At 36.0% G+C, this 26,537-nt stretch overlaps 2 protein-coding genes across 2 annotated transcripts; both read right to left on the bottom strand.

Annotated features, from left to right (window-relative positions):
* Positions 1-725: 725 nt before the first annotated feature.
* LOC140161947 (receptor-type tyrosine-protein phosphatase F-like) lies at positions 726-9,906 on the bottom strand. The gene is made up of 8 exons (XM_072185243.1): positions 9,815-9,906; positions 9,067-9,423; positions 6,344-6,646; positions 5,508-5,810; positions 4,860-5,147; positions 3,177-3,290; positions 2,512-2,641; positions 726-1,087 (listed from the first exon to the last, which is right to left on the bottom strand). The coding sequence occupies exons 1-8, from the start codon at positions 9,876-9,878 to the stop codon at positions 781-783; spliced, it is 1,866 nt and encodes a 621-aa protein (XP_072041344.1). The 5' UTR covers positions 9,879-9,906; the 3' UTR covers positions 726-780.
* Positions 9,907-12,626: 2,720 nt separating this feature from the next.
* LOC140161937 (protein sidekick-like) lies at positions 12,627-20,477 on the bottom strand. The gene is made up of 8 exons (XM_072185234.1): positions 20,414-20,477; positions 19,674-20,033; positions 18,730-19,047; positions 17,895-18,203; positions 16,140-16,427; positions 15,266-15,379; positions 14,616-14,742; positions 12,627-13,904 (listed from the first exon to the last, which is right to left on the bottom strand). The coding sequence occupies exons 1-8, from the start codon at positions 20,475-20,477 to the stop codon at positions 13,592-13,594; spliced, it is 1,893 nt and encodes a 630-aa protein (XP_072041335.1). The 3' UTR covers positions 12,627-13,591.
* Positions 20,478-26,537: the final 6,060 nt, after the last annotated feature.

Below are 26,537 nucleotides of genomic sequence, written 5' to 3'. Positions count from 1 at the left end.
CTTATCGTCCGTCATAGTGTGACCGGGCCTTACTAGTACTGTTGCCGCAAGTGAAAATACAGTGAGGTTACATTCTAAATCGCATTACCGTCACATCCGACAATAATGCAAACAATGGATGTAGACTTTCCTTTGTGAAAAGAATGTTGTGATCCAAATTAGTGCATGATGTACAGCACAGATTTGACTTGAATAAATTTGATTTGATCTAATCTGATATGTTTTGAATGCTTTGATTGATTTGATTTGATTTGATTTGATTTGATTTGATTTGATTTTTGATTTGATTTGATTTGATATGATCGATTGTTCAACTATGAAAATAAAGATATATTATGACATGATAAAAGTACATGCAAAGAAATGTAAAACACATCAAGCGCAGTTGACTGTGTAATAATTATAGAGGTAATCTAACAAAGTACCAAAGAAATGGCCCAGAAAGTGTTTGCAAGACAACTGGGGGACCTTGAGTCAGGTGTGTAACATTAATTTACACTCGTGCAGCTCGTGCATCCATCTACATCCGTATCCATACCCTCAAGAAATAATAATGATAGTTATGAGTCTAGTGATAATAATAGTATGGTGATAATGATAATAACAAAGTTTTGATATACTGATAAAAGAATGCCCGATAAAGCTAAAGGCGATTCCTGACCGCTCACTTTTTACATCTATTTTTTTTTTATTACAATGATTAAAAACCCCATTTTTTTAAAAAATAAACTGGGTATTTAGTTTTTTCTCTTTCACAGTTTGCTTGCTAGTTCCAATGCATCATTTACGCATATTTCTTTTATCACCAAGTGACTGGTATTGGTGACCTTTCTCCATACTCTTCTGATCCAGATCTTCATAATGTTGTCCTGATTGAGGTCTGTCAGATAGGGTTACTTCGTAGTCAGATGAAGAGCCAACCTGATGACTTACACCTGTCGGAGGGATTTCATACCCCATATCGTCATTGTCTGGTTGGTATGCTGTATTCATTACATTACCTGATGACGACGTGGCTATAGTGTTATTCGCCTTACCGATATCTCCATTTTCGTAATTTGTGGAGTCACCTTTGGTACTTCTTGCTCTTTGTTATATAGTTTGAAATAAAATGAGAAAAAGGGAAAAACTACGATAATTCGAGTTATTTCTCAAAATAATGAATAAAATTTACTGATATACATGTATACTGTTATATTTTCATGGAGATATGAAAGACATTGAGTTCAAATGAATTTTTGTGTCATACTTCCGCATTAAAGACTAAGGCCGGCCCCATTTCAGTCTTTTTATTTTCGAGAATTTCAATTCGCCCGCTAATTTATTCACCTCACTTGAGATTAACATTAAGCTTGTTTTAAAAAGACACTTTATACTGTTAAACTTGTGGAGATATAAAATAGATTGTGGTCAAAAGAACGCTGTGTCATACTTCCACATCAAAGACTTTAGCCGGTCCCATGTTCTTTTTTGTATGAATTCCCCCAATAATTTATTCGATTCAAGATTAATGTTAAACTTGTTAAACAATAAAAACTTCAATGCTTTTTCCTGAGGAAATCAAAAAAGTCTTGATTGATGGTTTGGTCATCTTATAAACGAAGCTAATAAAAGATACAAGTAAATGAGAGATATGGTTTACGCCTTGCGACTATCTATAGATACCCATTGAAATCAGGACACAACAGAGTGATCTTCTTTACAAGTTATCAGGGGCGTAGCAAGCAGGTGGACAGGGTGGACGAAATCCAGGGACCCGAGCAAAAGCGAAAATGAAATCGGAATAAAAGAGATGTTTGAAGGGCCCGCATTACACCTTGTCCATGGACCCCTGAAGCTCTTGCTACGCCCCACACCGACACCGCCTGGCTAATAATTATTTGGTGCAGAAGGGACACTAAAATGAATACACGGGATCGATACACGTGAATTGCTATGCACGATTTTGATATCAGACGAAAATCTTCTGATACCGGGTTAGAAAATGATGAATATCTCCCGTCATGATTTTTTTCTCAAGAAACCAGATTTGGTCTCATAAACTTGGAAATACGTGTTGAACAGATATGATAGTCGCTAGAATGCGCTTTGAAAATTGGCCGTGCGCTTTGAACTCAAAATTTGACCATTTTATATTGCGTTGGTCCTGTTATGGACTACAGCGTGCAGCGTGTAGTACAGCTGCACTCACTGTAGGCAGTATAAAAGTCGATGACCATTGACCTCAATGGGGTATACAAGCTTAATCACGCACAACCAAGATCGATTACCCGGCTATTGTGAGTAGCCTTAGTTATGTCCCTCGACTAATTATTAGTTTAAAAGAGCTTTAAAGGTTTGAACCAAATGGCTAATCGTGGCTGTGGATTTAACCTACCATGGCGATTCCTGCCATGAAGATATAGGGTCGATGACACTGTGCGCCCCTGCAAGTTATTTCACGAAAAGTGGCAGCGCATCACTTTAATGCACTCTAATATGGAAAGTTGCGATTTCAATTAGTCAACATACCTATACAAAAGTAGACCCAAGATAATAATTGTAATTAGAGCAGCAAGAAGCAACACAGCAAGGGTGACAATAACTGGCATGTTGGTTGAACCTTGTCCAACGGCAGCGTTCACTTTCGGAGCTGTCATACCTGCATTATTAACAAGGATTGTTCTGCGTTGTGAGCGTTGTAGTGTAATTTTACGACAATCACTTACCTATGATATTTTTATTAGCAAAAGGAATATACTTAGAGGACGTGGAATACGTCCTCGAAACGAGGCATTCATGGTTGCAAACAACACAGTAGCCAATAAAGTATGTATCCTTAACTTTCTTAATTCCAAGACCTATAGGCCCGGGTGTGACAAAAAATATTCACTTTAAATTTGTTCAAAAGAGCACAGATATTTACAACCACCGAAGGCGATAACTACACACACTCCACACACGTCCCGCGCACCCCTAACAAAATGCCTAACCCACACCTACTGTAACAGTCCTACACCCACCCACACATAATCATCCATAGCCGCTTAATCAGAATAGCCTTTTCCTTTTGTTGCAACAACATGAAGCCTAAACTTGTTTTTATAGTGAGCCATAAATATCCAGTCGATCCCATCCCTTCAATCAAGGTAGTTTTACCACTCGCAATACAAATCACTTGCAAGCATTATACATACCAATAGTTGCAGTGGTGGACATTTCCTCTCTTCCAACGGTTAAAGTTCCTCTGGGACTGGTCTTTGAAGTAGAAAAAGATCTACCAGTTGTCCGATCTTGAAATGTAGACGTAGCTGAAATAATTTATTGCAAACTTACTTATCATTGTTACTTAGAAATTACACACAAAAGTAAATTCAGTAACAAGGTTCTTACTAACATTTTGGTGTTTTTGGAATATAGCCGTTTCATTGTTTTGTTAAGAAATTAGTTATATATCATTTTATGGTTTGAAAAATGACAATTTCAAAATACCATTATCTCCAACAACACCAAAATCAACTATATACCTTGTAATTCTGAGCCTACGCGCCCGATATACAAATATGATATACATTGTAATGATGTATGCTTTTATGCACAATACACAAGTTTCTATGAACCTTTCACGGGAATCCTATGGAAAGACTCAAATGGCGAGATTCAGACATATAAATGACTTCGAATGCAAAAAAAAAAAAAAAAAAAACCTAAAATTTCACATTAGCCATTTATTTATCTATTTGTATTAATTCGGCCATAAGACCAGGCGAGAACCTAATAGTGCATGAGCACTAAATTTAAGTGGCCTAAATACATCAAATAGGAAAATAAAAGGGAACGACAGAAAATGGAGAGGCAAAACGATTTAAAATCAAATACAGACAATAAAATGAGATGAAAGAGGATCTGACTAAAACACATGGTCACTGATAGCAGAGTTGAAGGCGGACAGGGTTGGGCATTTAGCAACATTGTCGGTGACAACCTTGTAAAGATGATACAGCGTGAGAAGATCACGACGGTTGGAGAGGAGTGGGGTCTATTTTTGAGTGAAAAACCTCGTGAGACAGTTTCCATTCTTGCGGAAAGCAAAGCGCTGGGCGGATTCAATCCGGCTGGTCAGCGTCTGGTTTATAGGGTGATGAAGCAGCCAAATATTCTAGTGTTGGCAAGAACAAGAGCCAGGTATAGAGAGAACAGCGGATTTAAAGAGGATTGTGAAAAGACTTGTGTAGAGAGACCAATTGTTTTCAGAGCTTTCTTGCATAATTGTCGACATCACATGGAGGTTGTGGCTAATCCAAATGCCGAGAGAGCTGACTCTTTCAATTCATTGGTTATTCATGAAGAGTTGCATCTGTGTATAAGGTTTCTTTTTGGCAGAGATCATTGTGGCTTTTGTCTTACCGGCATTGGCAGACAGATGATCATAGGAACTGAACCAGTTGTGGATATAATATCAATATCTTTCTGGAAGTCGGGCAGGTCAGAAATGTGATTGACCGGCTGTCCTGTGAGAAATTAGAGAAGCAAAGATAAAGAACAGAAGGGACCTAGGACAGAGCCTTGTGGTACTCATGAAATGACTGGAGTAGTGTACGAGGTAACGCCATAGACAGCATTCTATTAGAAAGATATGAACGATATTTGTAAAAGCAAAAGCATAAAAGGTTATGATTTTCACCCAAATTTCAACCATTTTTTGGTGAAGTTGGTCAAAATCTTTGCCGTGGTCGCCCACGATCGAATTTGTCGTAAAATGTCTTCCTGAAAAGGTCTATATTTCTTGTTCGACCATCCTGGAGTAATTATTATCCCGACACTTTCCTGTATCTGTCTTGAGCCATGTAACTTTTTATTGATATTCATGATATACTTACTTGTTGTTCCTACCAAAGTGTTAATGGTTATGTGAGTGTAAGGTCCTATACCAGAATCTGTTCTTCCTGCAATACTGAAAATGTACGTGTTTCCTGTATCTAATGTGATGGTCACAGATGTCGTTGTTACGTCCTTGCTGTCTATCACTGTGTTCTGTAAAGTAAGTTCATATCGATACCCAAGAATCTGTCCATTCCTGTCAGAGCAAGGAATCTCATCCCATGTGATGGTACGGGTTGTGTCTGAGCTGCCAGCTATTCTGACATTTCCAGGTGGCGCACTTGGTGCTGAAATCAATGAAAAGATGCATGACACACACGCATTATTATATATCGAATATTATTTTCTAAAATAATTTTATAACATTTTCACCTTTAGCATATACAAGTTTTTTAACAACTTGAAAATGAATCTACGTTTTTTAATGACATGAAAATAACTAGTGAATTAATTTCTTTCCTGGTAAATCCTAAGCAGTGTAAGTCGTCATCCACTACTTTCCATAGTACCTTCGGTGTAACGAAATAGATGAGAAATTAAAATGATGATATTTAAATACAAAGGTAGATCTAAATATTTGCCATTAGGCCTACTTGTCAATTTATATTTCACATCTCATACATCTGTACATGGTAAACCGTATGTACCTAATCCTGAGGTAAGTTGTGGTTCAGATAGTTCCAGAACTGGACCACCTATACCATTCGCCCTTATGTTGTAGGAATAAAATGGTCTCACATCGCACACATATGACAGGCTACTGGTTGTATCCATGACGGTGTGTGTAGGGAAGACATCCTGACACTCATCTTCATGTCTGGTGTTCCCTTCACATGTCACCTCATACGTATCTACTGCAGGACATCCTCTCTCAGCTGGCTCCGTCCAGGTTATAGTGATTTGTGTAGCCGTTAAGAAAGCCTGCATATTTTGAACGCTGCCAGGTGAAACTGAAGGGCAAATTAAAAATAAATGAACATTGACCATGTTGGCTTTTCAATTCGAAAACACGTCATTGTACTTCCTCGTTATTCCGAGGGCTGAGAGCCAGAAAGCCTCGACTCACAATCACATGTTCCCACAAAATGAGCACAAAGTCGCCAGGCACTATAGAAGATACGAGGTAAGATACATTACATTAATCATGACAAAATTCAATAGAAAACAAAAGACATTGTGGAGGAAATATTGATGTTTGAAGACCAAAGCAAAGAGCCAACTTTATGCTCATTTTGTCAGAGCCGGTCATTGTGAGTTAAGGCTTTCTGGTTTTGAACCCTCGAAATTTCATTTCCGTTTTAGTGTTGTTTTAAATTTTTCACCGTTTACCCGTTTCGTCCAGTTCCTGCATTGCTCTTCCAAATGTGGCAGCAGAGACCAAATCAGTATTAACACATATCAGGTCTGTTTGAAAAGAAATTGGCGTGGATACTGCTTTGCTGACACTGCCAATTATTTTGATCCAGATGTGATAAAAACTAACCGCTTGTGGTAGAAATGATTATACCGCTTCTTGCTCCTGCTCCTGCGTTGTTCTTCCATGCGACGTTAAATGTATACTGCACAGCGCAGCTGAGACCAGTAACCCGCAGACCAGGTCTTCTTGAAAACGTTATTGGTGTGAACACTGCGTCACTGACAGGTTGACCATCATTTGTGTACGTCAGATTGTATTCATAACCTGTGATGTTGCCATGTCTGCTGCCACATAGTATCTCACTCCAAGAATAATCTATATCATGTGTTGTAAATATTGCATAAAGACTGGCCGGTCTGCGACTTGGTACTGTTCATAACAGAAACAAAAGAGTGATACACTGTAAATATTACATGTACAATGTACATTGTACATGCATCCTATACCTATGTTCCGTTGGATGCGTTCTAATCAATTACTTATGTATTACATTTTACTTTACTCATTTGTCAATTTGATTTAATTTTCTACACTCGTAATACAACGATCAAACACATGTCTACATCTATCATTTCAATTCATTTCCATATAAACTCCTCAACAAAAGTTTGGAAAGTTTTTTCAAGCATCTGTATCTCAAATTATTTATGACATATTCATATCGTGTTGCATATCAACGGATAGCTACAATACTCCTCTTTACAATGACACGCCATTTGAAACAATAATATTCTTCACAGCTGAGTAAACGCCTTGTGTATGCATTGGGGTCTCAAAAGGAATTTGCCAAATTGACCATTATTCTGTGCAGCAAGCTGCAATCCCATATCTTCACAATCTGGGACCTAATGCAATTCTCCAAGATGACACCGCTCGCCCCACAAAGCCACGGTAGTCAACGATTACCTACAGAATATGGGAGTAGAGACACCATCCAAATTAATGTGAGTGATTTTTTGGCATGTCATGACTCGTAGCACGAGTTACCGTTTTTCACAGCTGTCCCATACGTACAAAAGAAAGTTGATATCTGCATTTAGCAATACTATGAGGATCTAGCCATGAATGTTGGGTATTAAAATACAAAAAAAATAAAGATTCCACTCAAATCAGTTTAAAAGCTGGAGCATAAAGTTTGTCAAAGAACCCGCAAAAGTGTAGCACGAGCTTGCCATACACGAATTACCATGGCATTGTCCATATGTGACCATCCATCTCAAACCGCTCGAAAAGTCGGCAAATTGTATTTCAAGTTACAGTGCAAAATGTGCATAAAGGTTGTATTCATAATGTACCTAATGTTTGTCCTACATATTTCTCATTTTAGTCCACTCAAACTCAAATCTTTAATCCTATTGTTGAAGAGGATAATAAACTTATACTTATGTATAGAATTAGAATTAGTAGATAGAATTAGTAAATAGCTTTAGTCTTTGTTTGCTTTGGCTAAATCCTGTTCAAGTGGTGGGTTACCAACAATTAACAATGAGAGGACATTCCTGAACCTCGTTGACTTGGGGATGATTTGAAGTGACCCTCAATTATGACCATTTGATATTTAAGGGATCTAAAATGAGCGTTTATTGCGTTTCGACAGTATTTTTTGTGGGACATGAGAGCACCTCAGACCTATCGAATTGCATTCTGAATACGAAGCATGTCTTTCTGATATCAAATAATGTTCATTTTTTGAAAATCACAATATAATACAAATTTTAGGACAAATTATAAAAATTTGATATTTTGCAAATTTTTGATATAATACAGTCCTCGAAGTAAATTAGGCCTATATAAATCTAATGACATATTCTTAAAGTGTATGTAGCAGGGAGGAAAAGCCGACGGTCAATTGAAAATTTTGACCTTTCATATTGAAGATATGGATTTTCTTCCCAAAAAGACCTAATTTTTTTGGTGTTTTGGGGAAAAAATCCATATCTTCAATACGAAAGGTCGAAATTTTCAATTGATCGTCGGCTTTTCATCCCACCTACATACACTTTAAGTATAAATCATCAGATTTATAAAGTTTACTTCAAGTACTGTTAAATATCAAAATATCAATTTTTAATGATTTGCCATAAAATGTGTATTAAATTGCGAATTTCAAAAAATCAGAATTATTTGATATCAGAATGACATTCTTCGTATTCAGAATGCAATGTTCGTGTTCATACCCCAGCCCTTAATACCAGCAATGTAGAAAAAGAGAAATAATGTAGCACCAAAATAATACCCTTTTACGGAAGGAGCAAAGTTTAACAAGCCATAACTCCGCTTCTGGATATCGTTTGAAGTCAAATGATATATCAGTGTAAAGCTTATGATATATATTTTCTAAACACGGAAGAAAACAAATTTGACCAGAGGCCGACTTTACGAGCGTTTCGCCGTGGACGGTATATGTTGAATGTTAGCTTCATATCACTATTTTACTCATTATTTCTCATATCAAAATTCAAAACAAACACATAAAAAAGTCCCACTTGTTTGAATGGCCATAATTTTAAGCACAACTTGATATCATCAGATCGATCATGGATATGAATATTTGGAGAATTTTGTTAGCTGCAGTATAATATCAAACTTGTGTAAAACAAAATCGGAATGATCGAATGAAATTATATTCCGATTTGTTTATACATGCGGTATTATAGGTTATGCGGTATTATACTGCAGCCAACAAAATTTTCCACACGTTCAATGGTTTAGATTAATCTTATTGCTTTCAAGGAATATCTGTCAAGACTGTCATAATCACAATGAGCATTATGATAATCAACACTTACCGGCTTCACCTGTTGTGACATCTGTACTTTGTATGTCACCCTCATTCAAACGTCGTCTTGATTGTATGGCCACAGTGTAGGTAGAGTAAGGTAATAAACCTGTCACAATTGTTGAATACCAGTAGAAACCATTACCAAGATTCACTTCCACGTCATCCCAGTTACTAAATCCTGTAGTCTGGACATCAAACGGAGGCTGCTGATTGCCATCGCCTGTATCACATTGGTCTCTGTTGGTTAGCTGATATGTTATCTGGAAGTCATTATCACGTGCCTCACATTGCCATAAGACACTCAGCTGTGATGACGGTGAAGATGGATCTGGAATCACTTGAAAGTTTTGTATTGGGCATTGACCTGCCGTCAAAACAATAAATATTTTGAATAAAATAATCGCTTAGGAGATTGAAGTGCAATGATGATATTGAAACATACTTTAAAAGACAGTAGTTGCAGTTATCGAGACAATACAATTAACTTACATAGTTGGTGTGATGTGTGTCTATATTATGTTCCTGCAGTGCAGTAGTGTGATTCTTTTTATATTCGATTGTCTAATGAAATCTAATCATGTATACATGTATAGAGGATTGGTGGATCAATTTTGCTCCTTCTTTTTTGCTCCTTCATTTGCTGCAGAATTTAGTATACACTTGTAGTAATAAAAGACATGGTGCAGCAGTACTGCGATATATTGTACGGCAATGCACACATGTAGTACATTGAATTGAATAATGTTATACTTTACCTTGAGTCTGACGAATGACAGAAATCCATAAAGCAACGACGATTAGGAAACGTAAACTTGCCATGATTATTACTGGGGGAAAATACCTGAAAAATAAGCTAAGAAATATTATTATAGAAACTTCTGGCTTAGAAAACGTAACGATATTTGTATGTACAACTATATAGAATATTTTATTGTTCATAATAGTAATTATTTTGTCATTCTATTTCCGCTTACATCCCAATGTCAAAACTTGTTCAGTGAACTTGCACATTTGAGACCCGGCAATCAAGTTTGTGCAGTCGACCTTGTCACATGCCAGCGACACATTGTACATGCAGTGGTGGTTACAAAAAAAGAAATCCATTATTTGACAGCACTTTGTAACTCCAAAACTTATCTCAAAATTTTAAAAATCTGAGAAAAGATAACAACAATAGCTTTCTTGTGCTCATTTGAATAAAAATAGCGAAATTCATTTTATCAACCTTTAATGTAAATCGGACTTTTATTCACAGGGCCCCATCATAGAGCAAAATTTATCCACATTTTATCCAAGCTAATGAATTATCTGGTTGCTAGGCAATTACGCATGTAAGTTGAAATCGTTATTGTTTGGCTGATAACGTTGCACTTCCAGATGTACAATTTCTGAGCTATGAACTTGCACCCTCTCTTGCGTGATGATTTAAAGTACGTTGTCCCACAAAATGGACCTATACATGCTTGCATAATGATTTGAAAAGCCCGCATCCTCTGTTCTAATGTAATGCTACTTGCAAGCGATAGCATTATCCTTGTTCTTATGTAATGCTATCTTCAGAAGACAGTGTACCTCTGTTCTTATGTAATGCTATCCTCAGAAGACAGCGTACCTCTGTTCTTATGTAATGCTATCTTTAGTAGATAGCTGTACCTCTGTTTTATGTAATGCTATCTTCAGAAGACAGCGTACCTCTATTCTTATGTAATGCTATCTTTAGTAGATAGCTGTACCTCTGTTCTTATGTAATGCTATCTTCAGAAGACAGCGTACCTCTGTTCTTATGTAATGCTATCTTTAGTAGATAGCTGTACCTCTGTTCTTATGTAATGCTATCTTCAGAAGACAGCGTACCTCTGTTCTTATGTAATGCTATCTTTAGTAGATAGCTGTACCTCTGTTCTTATGTAATGCTATCTGCAGAAGACAGCGTACCTCTATTCTTGTGTAATGCTATCTTTGGTAGATAGCTGTACCTCTATTTTTGTTTAATGCTATCTTCAGAAAACAGCGTACCTCTATTCTTGTGTAATACTATCTTCAGAAGATAGTAGTACCTGTGTTCTTTGGTAATGATATCTTCTGTAGATAGCAGTATATCTGTTATCTGTTATGCTATCTTCAGAAGACAGTATTACCTCTGTTCTTGTGTAATGCTATCTTTAGAAGATAGCAGTACCTATGTGCTTATATAATGCTATCTTCAGAAGATAACAGTATTATGTAATACTATCTTCAGAAAATAGCTAAATAGCTATACCTGTTCTTATGCATTCTTAAATCGATCTACTCATTTTGGATAGAAAACTTGTCAAATTTGACAACGTCAACTATTCAGATGGGGACATAACAGATAACAGAAATGACAATAAACTCATCAAAACTTGTCAAAAATGACCAAACGTATCAACTCTGAGTAGTTTGTCTTGTCAAAAATGACATAAATAATCAAATTTCAATAATTTGTCTTGTCAGAGCGGGACATAACAGAATCTTGTCAAAATGAAATGGGTAATATGCTCAAACAATGAGTCGCAGATCTTGTCAATTTGACTATATAGTTCAGATAAAAAGTAAACTATTCATTTTGGTAATATTCCTAATCATAATGAACAATATATCTCATCAAAACAAATAGTTAGTGAGTCTCTCCCTATTCGCTGTGTAGATAGTAGTACATATCCTGAGTGAGACTCTCACTACTCCCTGTGTAATGCTATATATGTGTGAATCAGGGAGATCCCTAATAGACTGTTGAAGGTGTTGGCAGTATATAAGGCATGGGTTAATACTCACAATATTCCGTGCACACAATTATTATTAACAAGAAATGCGTTTATAAAACCTAGTAGGTAATACTAATACTTCCATATATTCCTGCGATCACGCAAATTTTGATCCTATTAAAAATGCACTATACTCGTACAGGAATCTTTAATCTCAACATTGGGGGTGGGGGGGGGGGCTTATGAGTGTTCTTTTCATCTTTACCGGTTTCCAATTTGTTATGCAACTGGTATTATATTATGGGCAATATTTTGCAATCTTTTGCATGCAAAATTTAATACGTCCAGTACATACATGCATATATGCATACATGCATATAAGGGTTGGGTATCTCCGCATTCGTGATTTTTCCCCGGGGGGGGGGGAAATCAACACAAATTACCATACGGGTATGCTCCCCGGAAAGACCCCCTTTTTGGGTTTCGCAGCTCCGAAAGACCCCCTATATTTGACCAAAATAACGCTCCGAAAGACCCTCGATTTTGATAATTTCAGCTCTAAAAGACCCCAAAATTGCTCATTCCTCATATTTCTTGTTTTTTCAGGCGATTTTCAACCAAAAAGCCAAGAAAGACCCTTGATTTTGACTTTTCGCAGCTCCAAAAGACCCCATTTTACTTGTTCACAGCCCGGTTCGCAGCTCCGAAAGACCCCCTTTTACCACCACCTCAAAATTCCGGGGGAGCATACCCACCAAAATTTTTTGATGTGCCCCCCCGGGGATTTTTCACACATATTAACTATATGAGTAATACGCCATTTTGTTTTTGGTAACAAGTTTATTGATTGCATAAAATACACAAAAATTGGCAAATATATATACAATGTAGAAAGAGGAAGGTACAATGTAAAGCAATCATGATTCTGTAATAATTGCACAACTTCCATACAGTTACAATGAAAAAAAAGCAGGAATATGCACACCTCAAAAACACTACCACCCCAACCAACCCACACCCCACAAACAGACGCACATGCCTTATTTTTACACACAAATAAAATGTGTTACTAGTAGGCCTACTGTTGCCGCAAGTGAAAATACATCAGTGAGGTTACTGTCCATTCTAAATCGCATTATCGTCACTTCCGACAATAATGCAAACAATGTAGACTTTCCACACTCCGGACGTTCTTGTGAAAAGAATGTTGTGATCCAAATTAGTGCACGATGTACATCACAGATATCAGATTTGATTTGATCTAATCTGATCTGTTTTGGATGCTTTGATTGATTTGATTTGATTTGATTTGATTTGATATGATCGATTGTTCAATAATCAGTTTATCCAAACTATGAAAATAAAGACATTATATATTATGACATGATAAAAGTACATGCAAAGAATTGCATAAATTGAATAAAGGTAATCCAACGAAGTACCAAGGAAATGGCCCTAGAAAGTGTTTGCAAGAAAATCGGGGGACCTTGAGTCAGGTATGTAACGTTCACACTCATGCATCCATCTACATCCGTATCCATACCCACAAGAAATAATAATGATAGTAATGAGTCTAGTGATACTAATAGTGATGGTGATAGTGATAATGAAAATGTTTTGATATAATGATAAAAGAATGCCCGATAAAGCTAAAGGCGATTCCTGACCGCTCATTTTTTACATCTATTTGTTTGATAATAAAACGATTTTTTTCCAAGTTTACAATGATTAAAAAAACCCAGTTTTTTAAATAAACTGGGTATTTAGTTGTTTCTCTTTCGCAGTTTGCGTGCTGGTTCCAATGCATCATTTACGCATATTTCTTTTATCACCAAGTGACTGGTATTGGTGGTCTTTCTCTTTCTCCATACTCTTCTGATCCAGATCTTCATAATGTTGTCCTGATTGAGGTCTGTCAGGTAGGGTTACTTCGTAGTCAGATGAAGAGCCAACCTGATGACTTACACCTGTAGGAGGGATTTCATACCCCATATCGTCATTGTCTGGTTGATATGCTGTATTCATTACATTACCTGATGACGACGTGGCTATAGTGTTATTCGCCTTACCGATATCTCCATTTTCGTAATTTGTGGAGTCTCCTTTGGTACTTTTTGCTCTTTGTTATATATTTCAAAATAAAATGAGAAAAAGGGAAACTACGATAATTCGAGTTATTTCTCAAAATATTGAATAAAGTTTCATGATATAATTATACTGTTATAGTTGCAAGTGGAGATATTAAAGACATCGAGTTCAAATGAATTTTGTGTCGTACTTTCACATTAAAGACTAAAACCGGCCCCATTTCAGTTCTTTTATTTTTGAGAATTTCAATTCGCCCAATAATTTATTCACCTACTTGAGATTAACATTGAGCTTGTTTTTTTTTTTACTATTAGATTTTATACTGTTACATACTTGTGGAGATATAAAATAAATTGTGTTCCCAAGAAGTTTGTGTCATACTTTCACAGTAAAGACTTTAGCCGGTCTCATTTTTGTATGAATTCCCGCAATAATTTATTCGGCTCAAGATTATTTTTAAAAATTTTAAACAATAAAAACTTTAATGCTATTTCCTGAGGAAGTCAAAAAGTTTTGATTGAAGGTTTAGTCATCTTATATACGAAGCTAATAAAACATACACGTATGAAAGACATGGTTTACGCCTCTTGCGAATATAGATACCCGTTGGAACCAGGACAGAACAGAGTGTTCTTCTTCATAAGTTATTTCACGAAGAGTGGCGGTGCATCACTTTGCACTCTAACATGTAAGGGTACCATATTTAACCGGCCAAAGTTGAGATTTCAATTAGTCAACATACCTATACAAAAGTAGACCCAGGATAATAATTGTAATTACAGCAGCAAGAAGCAACACAGCAAGGGTGAGAATAACTGGCATGTTGATTGAACATTGTCCACGAGAGTTCACTTTCGGAGCAGCCATACCTGCATTATAAACAAGGATTGTTCTGCGTTAAATGAGCTTTGAAGTGTCTGTTTTACGACAATCTCTCACCTATATAATTTTTATAAAATATTTAGCAACAGAATATAGGGCCTATATACTTAGGAGGACGCGAGATATGCGTCATAGAATCGAAGCATCAATGGATGCAAACAACACAGAAGCCAATAAGGTAGGTATGTCCTTAACTTTCCTACCTTCATTCTCGCAAGACCCTGCGCAAGACCCTGTGTAAGCCCGGGTCAGACAAAAAATATTCACTTTCAAGCCTAAAAGGCACTGGTATTTACAACCACGAAAGGTGATAACTCCACATATTCCACACACACGCACCCCCACCCCCGCACCCCTAACCCACACCTACTCTAACAGTCCTACACCCAACCACACATAATCATCCATAGCCGCTTAACCGGAATAGTCTTTTAATTTCCTTCACATGAAGTGAGCCATAGATATCCAGTCGATTTTTTGCAGTATCTCTGAGAAATCGCTTATGCATACCAATAGTTGCAGTGGTGGGCGTTTCCTCTCTTCCAACGGTTAAAGTTCCTCTTGGTCTGGTCTTTGAAGTAGAAAAAGGCCTACCAGTTGTCCGATCTTGAAATGCAGACGAAGCTGAAATAATTTATTGCAAACTTACTTATCATTGTATATACTTAGAAATTACACGCAACAGTAAATTCAGAGTAACAGAGTTATTACTGACATTTTGGTGTTACTGAAATATAGCCGTTTTATTGTTTTGTTAAGAAATTAGTTATGTGTCAATATAAGGTTTGAAAATTACAATTTCAAAATACCATTATCTCCAACAACGCAAAAATCAACTTAAAACCTTGTAATTCTGAGCCTTGTAATTCGTTATTCTGAGCCTACGCCTATGATTTAAATGTTTTGCAAAGACAGTCCACACGTTTCTATAAACTTATCACGGTAATCCTATGGAAAAACTTAAATGGCGAGATTCAGACTTATAAATGACTTAAATGCAAAAAAAAAAACATTTACAAACAATTCGGTCAAACGACCAATTCAACGGATTCAATCCGGCTGGTTAGCGTCTGGTTTATAAGGTGGTAAGTGAAGCAGCCATATATTCTAGGGTTGGAAAGAACAAGAGCCATATTATAGAGAGAGAGCGAGCAGCGGATTTGAAGAGGATTGTGAAAAGATTTGTGTAGAAGGCCTATTGTTTTCTGAGCTTTCAAAATATTTGCCGTGGTCGCCCACGATCGAATTTGTCGTATGATGTCTTCCTGAAAAGGTCCATATTCCTTGTTCGCCCATCCTGGACTAATTATTATCCCGACACTTTCCTGTATATCTGTCTTGAGCCATGTAACTTTTTATTGATATTCATGATTGATATACTTACTTGTTGTTCCTACCAAAGTGTTAATGGTTTTGTGAGTGTAAGGTCCTATACCAGAATCTGTTCTTCCTGCAACACTGAAGATGTAGGTGTCTGCTGTATCTAATGTGATGGTCACAGATGTCGTTGTTACGTCCTCGCTGTCTATCACTACGCTCTGTAAAGTAAGTTCATATCGATACCCAAGAATATGTCCATTCCAATCAGAGCAAGGAATCTCATCCCATGTTATGGTAAGGGTTGTGTCTGAGCTGGCAGTTATTCTGACATTTCCAGGTGGGGCACTTGGTGCTGAAATCGATGAGAGGATGCATTACACATACGCACTGTGATATCGAATATTATTTTATAAAACAATTTGATAACATTTTCACCTTTAGCATGTACAAGTTTTATAACAACCTGAAAGTGAAACTACGTTTTTTAATGACATGAAAGGAAGTTAATTACCTCATATAATAAGATAACTAGTGAATAAATTTCTTTCCTGGTAAACCCTAAAGCTCTCGTCACACGGTCAATCTTTACATCAAACTTGGCTTCAAATTTCGTTTTGACAGATATTTGATGATCCTAACCAAACCCAGTCACACTATCAAATTTTGCATCAAATGTTTTTGAACTATTGTGGTATTAGCAGGGCCACTGTATTAAGAGAAAGGGACAATCTTAATAGTCCACATGTTGTATTATGTCTTTATATACTCATACTGTTGATTTTGCCTTTATGTCTTGTTCTGTGAAATTAAATTAATATTATAGGCCTATTTATAGATTAAAAATAAACATGTTAAAATAAAACATTTTAATAAGCTGTGCAACTGTATGCGATTTTTACGGTATACAGTTTCCTTTCTGTTAAAAATCTAACTTAAAGTAGAGGGGCCTATACAATGTAGTTTTAGGCTTTACATTGTTTTTCATACATATATGTTTGCGCATAGCCCTTAGCATAATGCTATTGCTATACCATTAAAGTAGCCCTACACATTTTTATTTTATTGTTCTGGTAGGCAAGCCCCCTCTAATGATTAAGAACCTTCCAGAAGTGTTTCTTGGCTATAGAAAGTACCTTTATCTTTATAATCCTCACTTTGATGTTCCAAAGAACCTCCTCTCAAGTAGGTTACAGGTATAGGTAGTGTTTAATGTTTTACCTCTAAACATGATGATACTAGTTTAAACATCGAGCAACTTTAATACCATGCAGCAAAACATAATTCTGTACTCTTTCTGGATACTGATACACAGTGATACTGATATTATATTGACTATGTCAAAATTTTCTGTGAAAATCCCTCAATCTACCCACATTCTTGGCTCATGATTCCCTAGGTATTGTAAAATTTGAAGGAAAAATAGAACATGTTGTATTTTCTTGCAAACTATTTTGACATTCCTGTAACCCCAAATTGTGTAAAGATTGACCAAACAGTGGCAGTCACACGGTCAAATTTGTCTTCAAACTGCTATGAACCAGATGCAGGCAATTAATCATTGCCATTCCCTATGGAAGTATGTTGGCAAAGATTGACCGTCTGACTAGAGCTTAACCAATGCAAACCGTCGCCCATACTTTCCATAGCAACCTTCGGTGTAACGAAATAGATGAGAAATTCAAATTATGAAATTTAAATACAACGGCAGGACTAAATATTTGCCATTACTTGTCTATTTTCGAAGGGGCATATAACCTAGTGAAGCATCTATATCTATGGATCAATTAATGTCTCACATCTCATACATGGTATACTGTACCTGATCCTGGGGTAAGCTGTGGTTCAGATAGTTCCGTGACCGTGACTGGACCACCTGTAGCTTTCACTGATATGTTGTAGGAATAGAATGGTTCCACATCACACACATATAACAGGCTATTGGTTGTATCCATGACTGTATGTGTAGGTAAGAGATCCTGACACTCATCTGTATGTCTGGTGTTTCCTTCACATGTCACCTCATACGTGTCTACAACAGGACATCCTCTCTCAACTGGCTCCGTCCAGGTTATAGTGATTTGTGTTGCAGTTAAAGAAGCCTGCATATTTTGAACACTGTCAGGTAGAACTGAAAGGCAAATTAAAAATAAATGTGATGCGATCAAGCAAAATCAGTCGGAACTCGGAAATACAGTTTCTTATAGGATAGTAAGAGGCATTTACAAAGCTGCATTTTGCAGAAAACCCCATACACATTGAACAACCAGTTCCAAAGATATGAGCAATTGAAGAGTTTTCAAAACAAAAGAAAATATATTCTTTGTTTGGCTATATCTCGAAATCAATATTTCCGAGTTCCGACTGATTTTGCTTGATCACATCACAAATGAACGTTGAATTATGTTGGCTTTTAAATTGTAAAACACCTCATCATGGTCATTGTATTTCCTCGTTATATTTTATTTCAATTTTAATGTTGTTTTACACCGTTTTTTACCGTTGTTCGTTTCGTCCAGTTCCTATATTGCTATTCCAAATGTGACAGCTGACAGTTGAAATCTCCGGCTGAAATCGTACCAGAAAACAAATTGGTGTGCACACTGCTTCACTAACAGTGGCATCGGGATTTTGATCCAGATGTGACAAAAACTAACCTTTTGAGGTAATCAAGACTATACCGGCTTTTATTCCTGTTCCTGCGTTGTTCTTCAATGCGACATTAAATGTATACTGTATATCACAGCTGAGACCAGTAATACGCACACCAGGCCCCCTGGAACCAAATATGTCTGAAAATGTCATTGGTGTGAACACTGCTTCACTGACAGGTTGACCATCACTTGAATACGTCAGCCGGTATTCATAATCTGTGATGTTACCATGTCTATAGCCACATCGTATCTCATACCAATATAAATCTAGATGTGTTGTAGATATATCATATACACGGACAGGCGGTCGTCCACTTGGTACTGTTCATAACAGAAACGAAAGAGCGATGCAGTAACATTTGTACGTATACATATATATTCCGCGGGATGCGTTCTATTCTTTTCTCATCTATTCGTTTTTCATATATTATTTATTTTTTACAGTTTACTTCACTTACTCCTTTGTTAGATTCAGATTCAGATATCATTTTCCATATTCAATGCATTTAATGAGTAATACAACGATCAATCTCAAGTATATCATTTGTTGATTAATGTTAACTGTTTTACCCATTCTTTCTCTTGTCAAAATAAACACATTTGTAAAGTCACCACTAGTTTGAATGGTAATAACATTAAGCACAAATAATTAAAAGCAGCAAAATTGGAAACTGATACCAAACTTGTGTAAAATGAAATCGGAATGATCGAATGAAATTACATTCCGATTGGTTTTTATACGTGTGACATATTTTAAGCACTTAACAAACTTCTCCATGCGTTCATATCATTCAGAGTGCTTTTAATTAATCTTAGTGTTCAAGAGTTAGGGCCATTCAAACAAAATGGGTACTTTCTTTTTTGGAGGTGTTTACTATGTAGTTGACATAAATTTCTAAATATCGGTACAATGAAATCACAATGTGTAGATGATAATCAACACTTACCAGCTTCTCCTGTTGTGACATCTGTACTTTGTATGGCACTGTAAGCAGATGTACCTCGTTTTGATTGTATGGTCACAGTGTAGGTAGAGTAAGGTAATAAACCTGTCACAGTTGTTGAATAGATGTGGATACCACCACCAATATACACTTCCACATCATCCCAGTTACTAAATCCTGTAGTCTTGACATCAAATGGAGGCTGCTGACTGCCATCTCCTGTATCACATTGGTCTCTGTTGGTTAACTGATATGTTATCTCGAAGTCATTATTATCTGTGTCACATTCCCATGAGACACTCAGCTGTGATGATGGCGAAGATGGATCTGGAGTCACTTGAAAGTTTCCTATTGTACATTGACCTACCATCAAAACAATAAATATTTTTAAATAAAATAATCGCTTAGAAGATTGAAGTGCAATGGTGATATTGAAACATACTTTAAAGAAACAGGAGTTGCAGTTATCAAGACACAATGAATTAACATCACGTTTAGTGTGATGTGTGTCTATTATGTTGCTGTAGTGCAGCAGTATGATTTACGTTATATTCGATTGTCGTATGAAATCTATTCATGTATACATGTATATGTAAAGGGTTGATAGTTTTTTGCTTCTACTTTTGCTGCAGAATTTAGTAAAACAAATTGTAGTAATAAAAGACACGGTGCAGCAGTACTGCGATATATTGTATAGCAATGCACACATCTAGTAAATTAAATTGAATAATGTTATACTTTACCTTGAGCCTGACGAATGACAGAAATCCATAAAACAATGACGATTAGGAAACGTAAACTTGCCATGATTATTAATGGGGGAATACCTGAAAAATAAGCTAAGAAATTTTAGGAAAATATCCAGCGTAGAAAACGTAACGGCATTTGTCTGTACAACTCTATATAATATATTTTGCATGTATCGTTCATACTAGTAATTATTTTGTCATTCTATTTCCGCTTATATCCCATTGTCAAAACTTGTTCAGTGAACTTGCACGATTGAGACCTGGCAATCAAGTTAGTGTAGTCGACCTTGTCGCATGCCAGCGAAACATTGTATATGCAGAGTGGTTAAAAAACCGAGAAAATCCATAATAACTTGACAGCACTTTCTAAATATTTCCAAAAAGTAACTCAAAATTTTTAAAATCTGAAAAAAGATAACAACAATGCTTTATCGTGCTTATTTGAATAAAAATGGCGAAATCCATTTTATCAACGGATAACTCTGTGTAAATTGAACGAATTACAAGGCCCCAAAGAGCCAAATTTATTTTTATCCAATCCAATGAGTTATCTGATTGCTAGGTAACTATGTAAGTTAAAATCGTTATTGTTTGGTTGATAACGTTTTGAGCAATGAACTTGCACCCTCTCTTGCGTCATGATTTAAAGACTTTGTCATTCAAAATGGACTTATACATGCTTGCAATAATGATTTGAAAAGCCCGCAACCTCTGTTCTTATGTAATGCTACTTTCAGGCGATATCAGTATCCTTGTTCTTATATGATGTTATCTTCAGACGACAGCGTACCTCTGTTCTTTTGTAATGCTATCTAGCATTACCTTTGTTCTTATGTAATGTTATCCACAGAAGATAGCAGTACCTCTGTTCTTATGTAATGCCATCTTTAGTAGATAGCTGTACCTCTGTTCTTATGTAATGCCATCTTTAGTAGATAGCAGTACCTCTGTTCTTATGTAATGCCATATTTAGTAGATAGCAGTACCTCTGTTCTTATGTAATGCCATCTTTAGTAGATAGCTGTACCTCTGTTCTTATGTAATGCTATCTTTAGTAGATAGCAGTACCTCTGTTCTTATGTAATGCTATCTTTAGTAGATAGCAGTACCTCTGTTCTTATGTAATGCCATCTTTAGTAGATAGCAGCAGTACCTATGTTCTTATGTAATGCCATCTTTAATAGATAGCTGTACCTCTGTTCTTATATGTAATGCCATCTTTAGTAGATAGCTGAACCTCTGTTCTTATGTAATGCTATCTTTAGTAGATAGCAGTACCTCTGTTCTTATGTAATGCCATCTTTAGTAGATAGCAGTACCTCTGTTCTTATGTAATGCTATCTTTAGTAGATAGCTGTACCTCTGTTCTTATGTAATGCTATCTTTAGTAGATAGCAGTACCTCTGTTCTTATGTAATGCTATCTTTAGTAGATAGCAGTACCTCTGTTCTTATGTAATGCCATCTTTAGTAGATAGCAGCAGTACCTATGTTCTTATGTAATGCCATCTTTAATAGATAGCTGTACCTCTGTTCTTATATGTAATGCCATCTTTAGTAGATAGCTGAACCTCTGTTCTTATGTAATGCTATCTTTAGTAGATAGCAGTACCTCTGTTCTTATGTAATGCCATCTTTAGTAGATAGCAGTACCTCTGTTCTTATGTAATGCTATCTTTAGTAGATAGCTGTACCTCTGTTCTTATGTAATGCTATCTTTTGTAGATAGTTGTACCTCTGTTCTTATGTAATGCTATCTTTAGTAGATAGCGCTATCTTTAGTAGATAGCAGCTCTGTTCTTATGTAATGCTATCTTTAGTAGATAGCTGTACCTCTGTTCTTATGTAATGCTATCTTTAGTAGATAGCTGTACCTCTGTTCTTATGTAATGCTATCTTTAGTAGATAGTAGTACCTCTGTTCTTATGTAATGCTATCTTCAGAAAATAGCTATACCCCTCTGTTCTTGCGCATTCTTAAAACGATCCACTCATTTTGAATAGAAACTTGTCAAAGTTGACAGCGAAAACTATTGAAATGGGGATATAACAGATAATAGAAAAGACAAGAAATTCATCAAAACTTGTGATGAAAAATGACCAAACTTATCAAATTTGAGCAGTTTGTCTTGTCAAAAATGACAACAACAAAATTAAATTTCAATCATTTGTCTTGTCCCTGGGCCTCAAGGAAGAACAGATGATTAATTGTGTTTTCAACTGATTGAGTGTCCCAGGTTAAAGAAGAAATAAAACAAACAAACAAACAAAAGCGGGAAAAACAGAACCTTGTCCAAATGAAATGGGTAATATGTTCAAATAATGATTGATTATCAATTGTCAATATTATTTGATTAGTTACTAGTTAAAATAAAAGTAAACTTTTCATTTTGATAATATACCTAATCTCATCAAAACAAATAGTTTCAGGATAAAAATAAATGAGTAGGGATTCTATTGAAACAATGAATAGCACGAAATTAGAGTGTGTAATGCTCTCTTCAGAAGATAGCAATAGGCCTACCACTGTTCTTATGTATTGCTATCTTCAGCTGATAGCAATACCTTTGTTCTTATGTAATGCTTTCTTCAGATGATATCAGTTTATTTGTTTTTATGTACTGCTCTCTACAGTAGATATAAGTACCTCTGTTCTTATGTAACGCTATCTTCAGAAGACAGCAGTACCCGTAATAATATCTTCAGTAGATAGCAGTACTAGTAATGTTATCTTCAGAAGACAGCAGCACATCTGTACTTATGTAATCATATCTTCAGTAGATGGCGGTAACTCTGTTCTCATGAAATAATATCTTTAGCAGATAGCAATACCTCTGTTCTTATGTTATGATATCTTCAAAAGGTGGAAATATTCTGCTCTTATTTCATGCTATTTTCAGACGATAGTAGCACTTCTGTGCTAATGTAATGCAATCTTCAGAAGACAGCAGTACCGTTGATCTTATGTATATCTTCAATAGATAGCAGCATCTCTCCTATGTGATTTTCTCCCTACTCCCTGTGTACTGCTATCTTCAGTAGATTGCCGTACACACGTATATCCTAAGTGAGTTTCTTCCTAATCCCTATGTAAATCTTCAGTAGATAACAGCATCTCTCCTAAGGGAGACTCTCCCTATTCCCTGTGTAATTCTATCTTAAGTAGATAACACCACTGTGTAATTCTATTTTCAGTAGATAGCAGTACCTCTCCTAAGCGAATCTCTCCCTACACACTGTGTAATGCTATCTTCAGTAGACAGCCGTACCTCTCCTTGGTGAGTATCTCACTACTCCCTGTGTAATGCTATAAGTGTGTGAATCAGGCGAGATCCCTAATAGACTGTTGAAGGTGTCGGCAGTATATAAGACACGGGTTAATACTCACAAAATTCCGTTCACACAATTATTTATTAACAAGAAATGCGAATATAAAACCTAGTAATACTTCCATATCCCTAACCGCCTAAGGGCTTTTGGCGACGGGAAGGGAAAGAAGGAAAGAATAAAGAGAGAAAAGAAAGAAAGAAGTTGTTTGCTCTGGGTGGGATTCGAACCCGAGACCACGGGTCTTGGGTTTCGCTGGCCAGCGAACCGTGCCTATATCACTTAGGGCGATTGCGTCATCACACCACGTGCGATGCACGCACGAACAGCGCATATATCAAGTAGTATTTTGTAGTATACAGGAGTGTTAGGGTTAAATTCCAGCGATCACACAAATATTGACCCTATTAAAAATGCACTATTCTTTCTGATATACTCGTACATATATCTTAAATCCCAACATTGACGTTGTATCGGGGGCTTTTGAGCGTTCTTATCATCTTTACTCGTTTCCAATTTGTAAAGTAACTGGTATTACATCATGTACATGGGCAATATTCGTGATTTTTCTCTTGCTAATTTATTCATACAAATTAACTGAGTAGTACGCCTTTTTTTTATTACCAGCTCATTGATTGCATAAAATACACGCAGATATATATACATGTAGAAAGAGGAAGGTACAATGTAAAGCAAACATGAATCTGTAATTATTACGTAACTTCCATGAAGAACGATGAAAATAATGGCAGGAATATGCACACCTCAAAAACACACACCCAACCCCAAACACCCCCACATGCCTTATTCTTGCACATAAATAAATGTGTTACTAGTTTTGTTGCCGCAAGTGAAAACACAGGATGAGGTTACATTCTAAATCACAGTGCTGACAACAGTGCAGTGCAACATTGCAGACTTTCCATGCTCCAAACGTTCTCGTGTAAAGAATGTTGTGATCCAAATTTAGTGCATGATTTGACTTGATTTGATCTAATCTGATCTGTTTTGAATGATTTTATTTTATTTGATCGATTTTTCAATAACCCCTTTATCCAAACCTATGAAAATAAAGATCGACCTTATATATACATTATGACATTATAAAAGTAATGTACATGCAAGGAATTGCAAAACCCATCAAGAGCAGTTGACTGTGTTAAAATTATAAAGGTAACCTAACGAGATACCAAGAAAATAGCCCCAGAAAGTGTTTATAAGAAAACCTGGGAGTCCTTGAGTAAGGTCTGTAACATTCACTGTCATGCATTCACCCACATCCTAATTCATATCCACAGGAAATAATGATAATAATGATAATAATGGTGATGGTGATGGTGATGGTGATGGTGATGGTGATGGTGATAGTGATAATGAAAATAATGAAAATAGTATGATATGATAATGATAAACAAAATGCCCGATAAAGTTGAAGGCGATTCCTGACCGCTCATTTAAAAAATTCTATTTGCTGATAAAAAAAAAAAACAGTTTCAAGTTTACAATGATTACAAAACCAGTGCAATAATTATGCACAAATAAACTGAGTATTTAGTTTTCCTCTTTCGCAGTTTGCGTGTTGGTTCCAATGCATCATTTACGCATATTTCTTTTATCACCAACTGACTGGTATTGATGGTCTTTCTCTTTGTCCATACTCTTCTGATCCAGATCTTCATAATGTTGTCCTGATTGAGGTCTGTCAGATAGGGTTACTTCGTAGTCAGATGAAGAGCCAACCTGATGACTTACACCTGTCGGAGGGATTTCATACCCCATGTCGTCATTGTCCGGTTGATATGCTGTATTCATTACATTACCTGATGACGACATGACTATAGTGTTATTCGCCTTACCAACATCTCCATTTTCGTAATCTGTGGAGTCTCCTCTGGTATTTCTTGCTCTTTGTTGTATATTTTGAAACAAAATGAGAAAAAGAGAAACTACGATAATTCGATTCATTTCTCAAAATTATGAATAAAATTTACTGATATATATACTGTTATAGTTATATATATATATATATATGAAAGACATTGAGTTCAGATGAATGTTTGTGTCATACTTTCACATTAAAGACTATATATATAAGGCCTGCCCCCATTTCAGTGTTTTTATTTTTGAGAATTTCAATTCGCCCCTAATTTATCCACCTCACTTGAGATTAACATTTTAAGGTTATTCATTATTTTAAACTGTTGTGATTTGGTAGTTCACAGCATCTTACGAATGGTTGTGAGCTTTGGCAAAAACTGCATTGCTCAATTCATAGCGAGCGTGTAGGAGAGTTAAAATATCACAGATATACTTTTATAGGTGCTGCGGTTCTTGAGTTACGTTGTGAAGAGGGTTGAAACAACAACACTTTTGTAAAACGTACATAACTCATTAACAACAATAAATTAAGCAAGTTTGCAAAGTGTACGATTTGTAGACTGAACTTTTGCAAAACATCAAGGTGTTACTTTTCAATAATATATTGATCTATATAACAAAAATCAATTTTTAGATTGCTTCGACCAACAATACCTCGTCAACCCTTAAGCTTGATTAAAAAAGATACTTTATACTGTTAAACTTGTAGATATATAAAATAGATTGTGGTCAAAAGAACTAGGTCTTTGTGTCATACTTTTACATTAAAGATTTTAGCCGGTCCCATGTTCTTTTTTTGTATGAATTCCCCAATAATTTATCAATTCAAGATTAATGTTATACTTGTTAAACAATAAAACCTTTAATGCTATTTCCTGAGGAATTCAAAAAAGGTCTTGATTAATGGTTTGGTCA

The sequence above is a fragment of the Amphiura filiformis genome, chromosome 1 (genome assembly GCF_039555335.1).
Source record: "Amphiura filiformis chromosome 1, Afil_fr2py, whole genome shotgun sequence".
Classification (NCBI taxonomy): domain Eukaryota; kingdom Metazoa; phylum Echinodermata; class Ophiuroidea; order Amphilepidida; family Amphiuridae; genus Amphiura; species Amphiura filiformis.
Note: the sequence above shows the minus strand (reverse complement) of the source record. Positions and strands in the feature narration are given on the sequence as shown.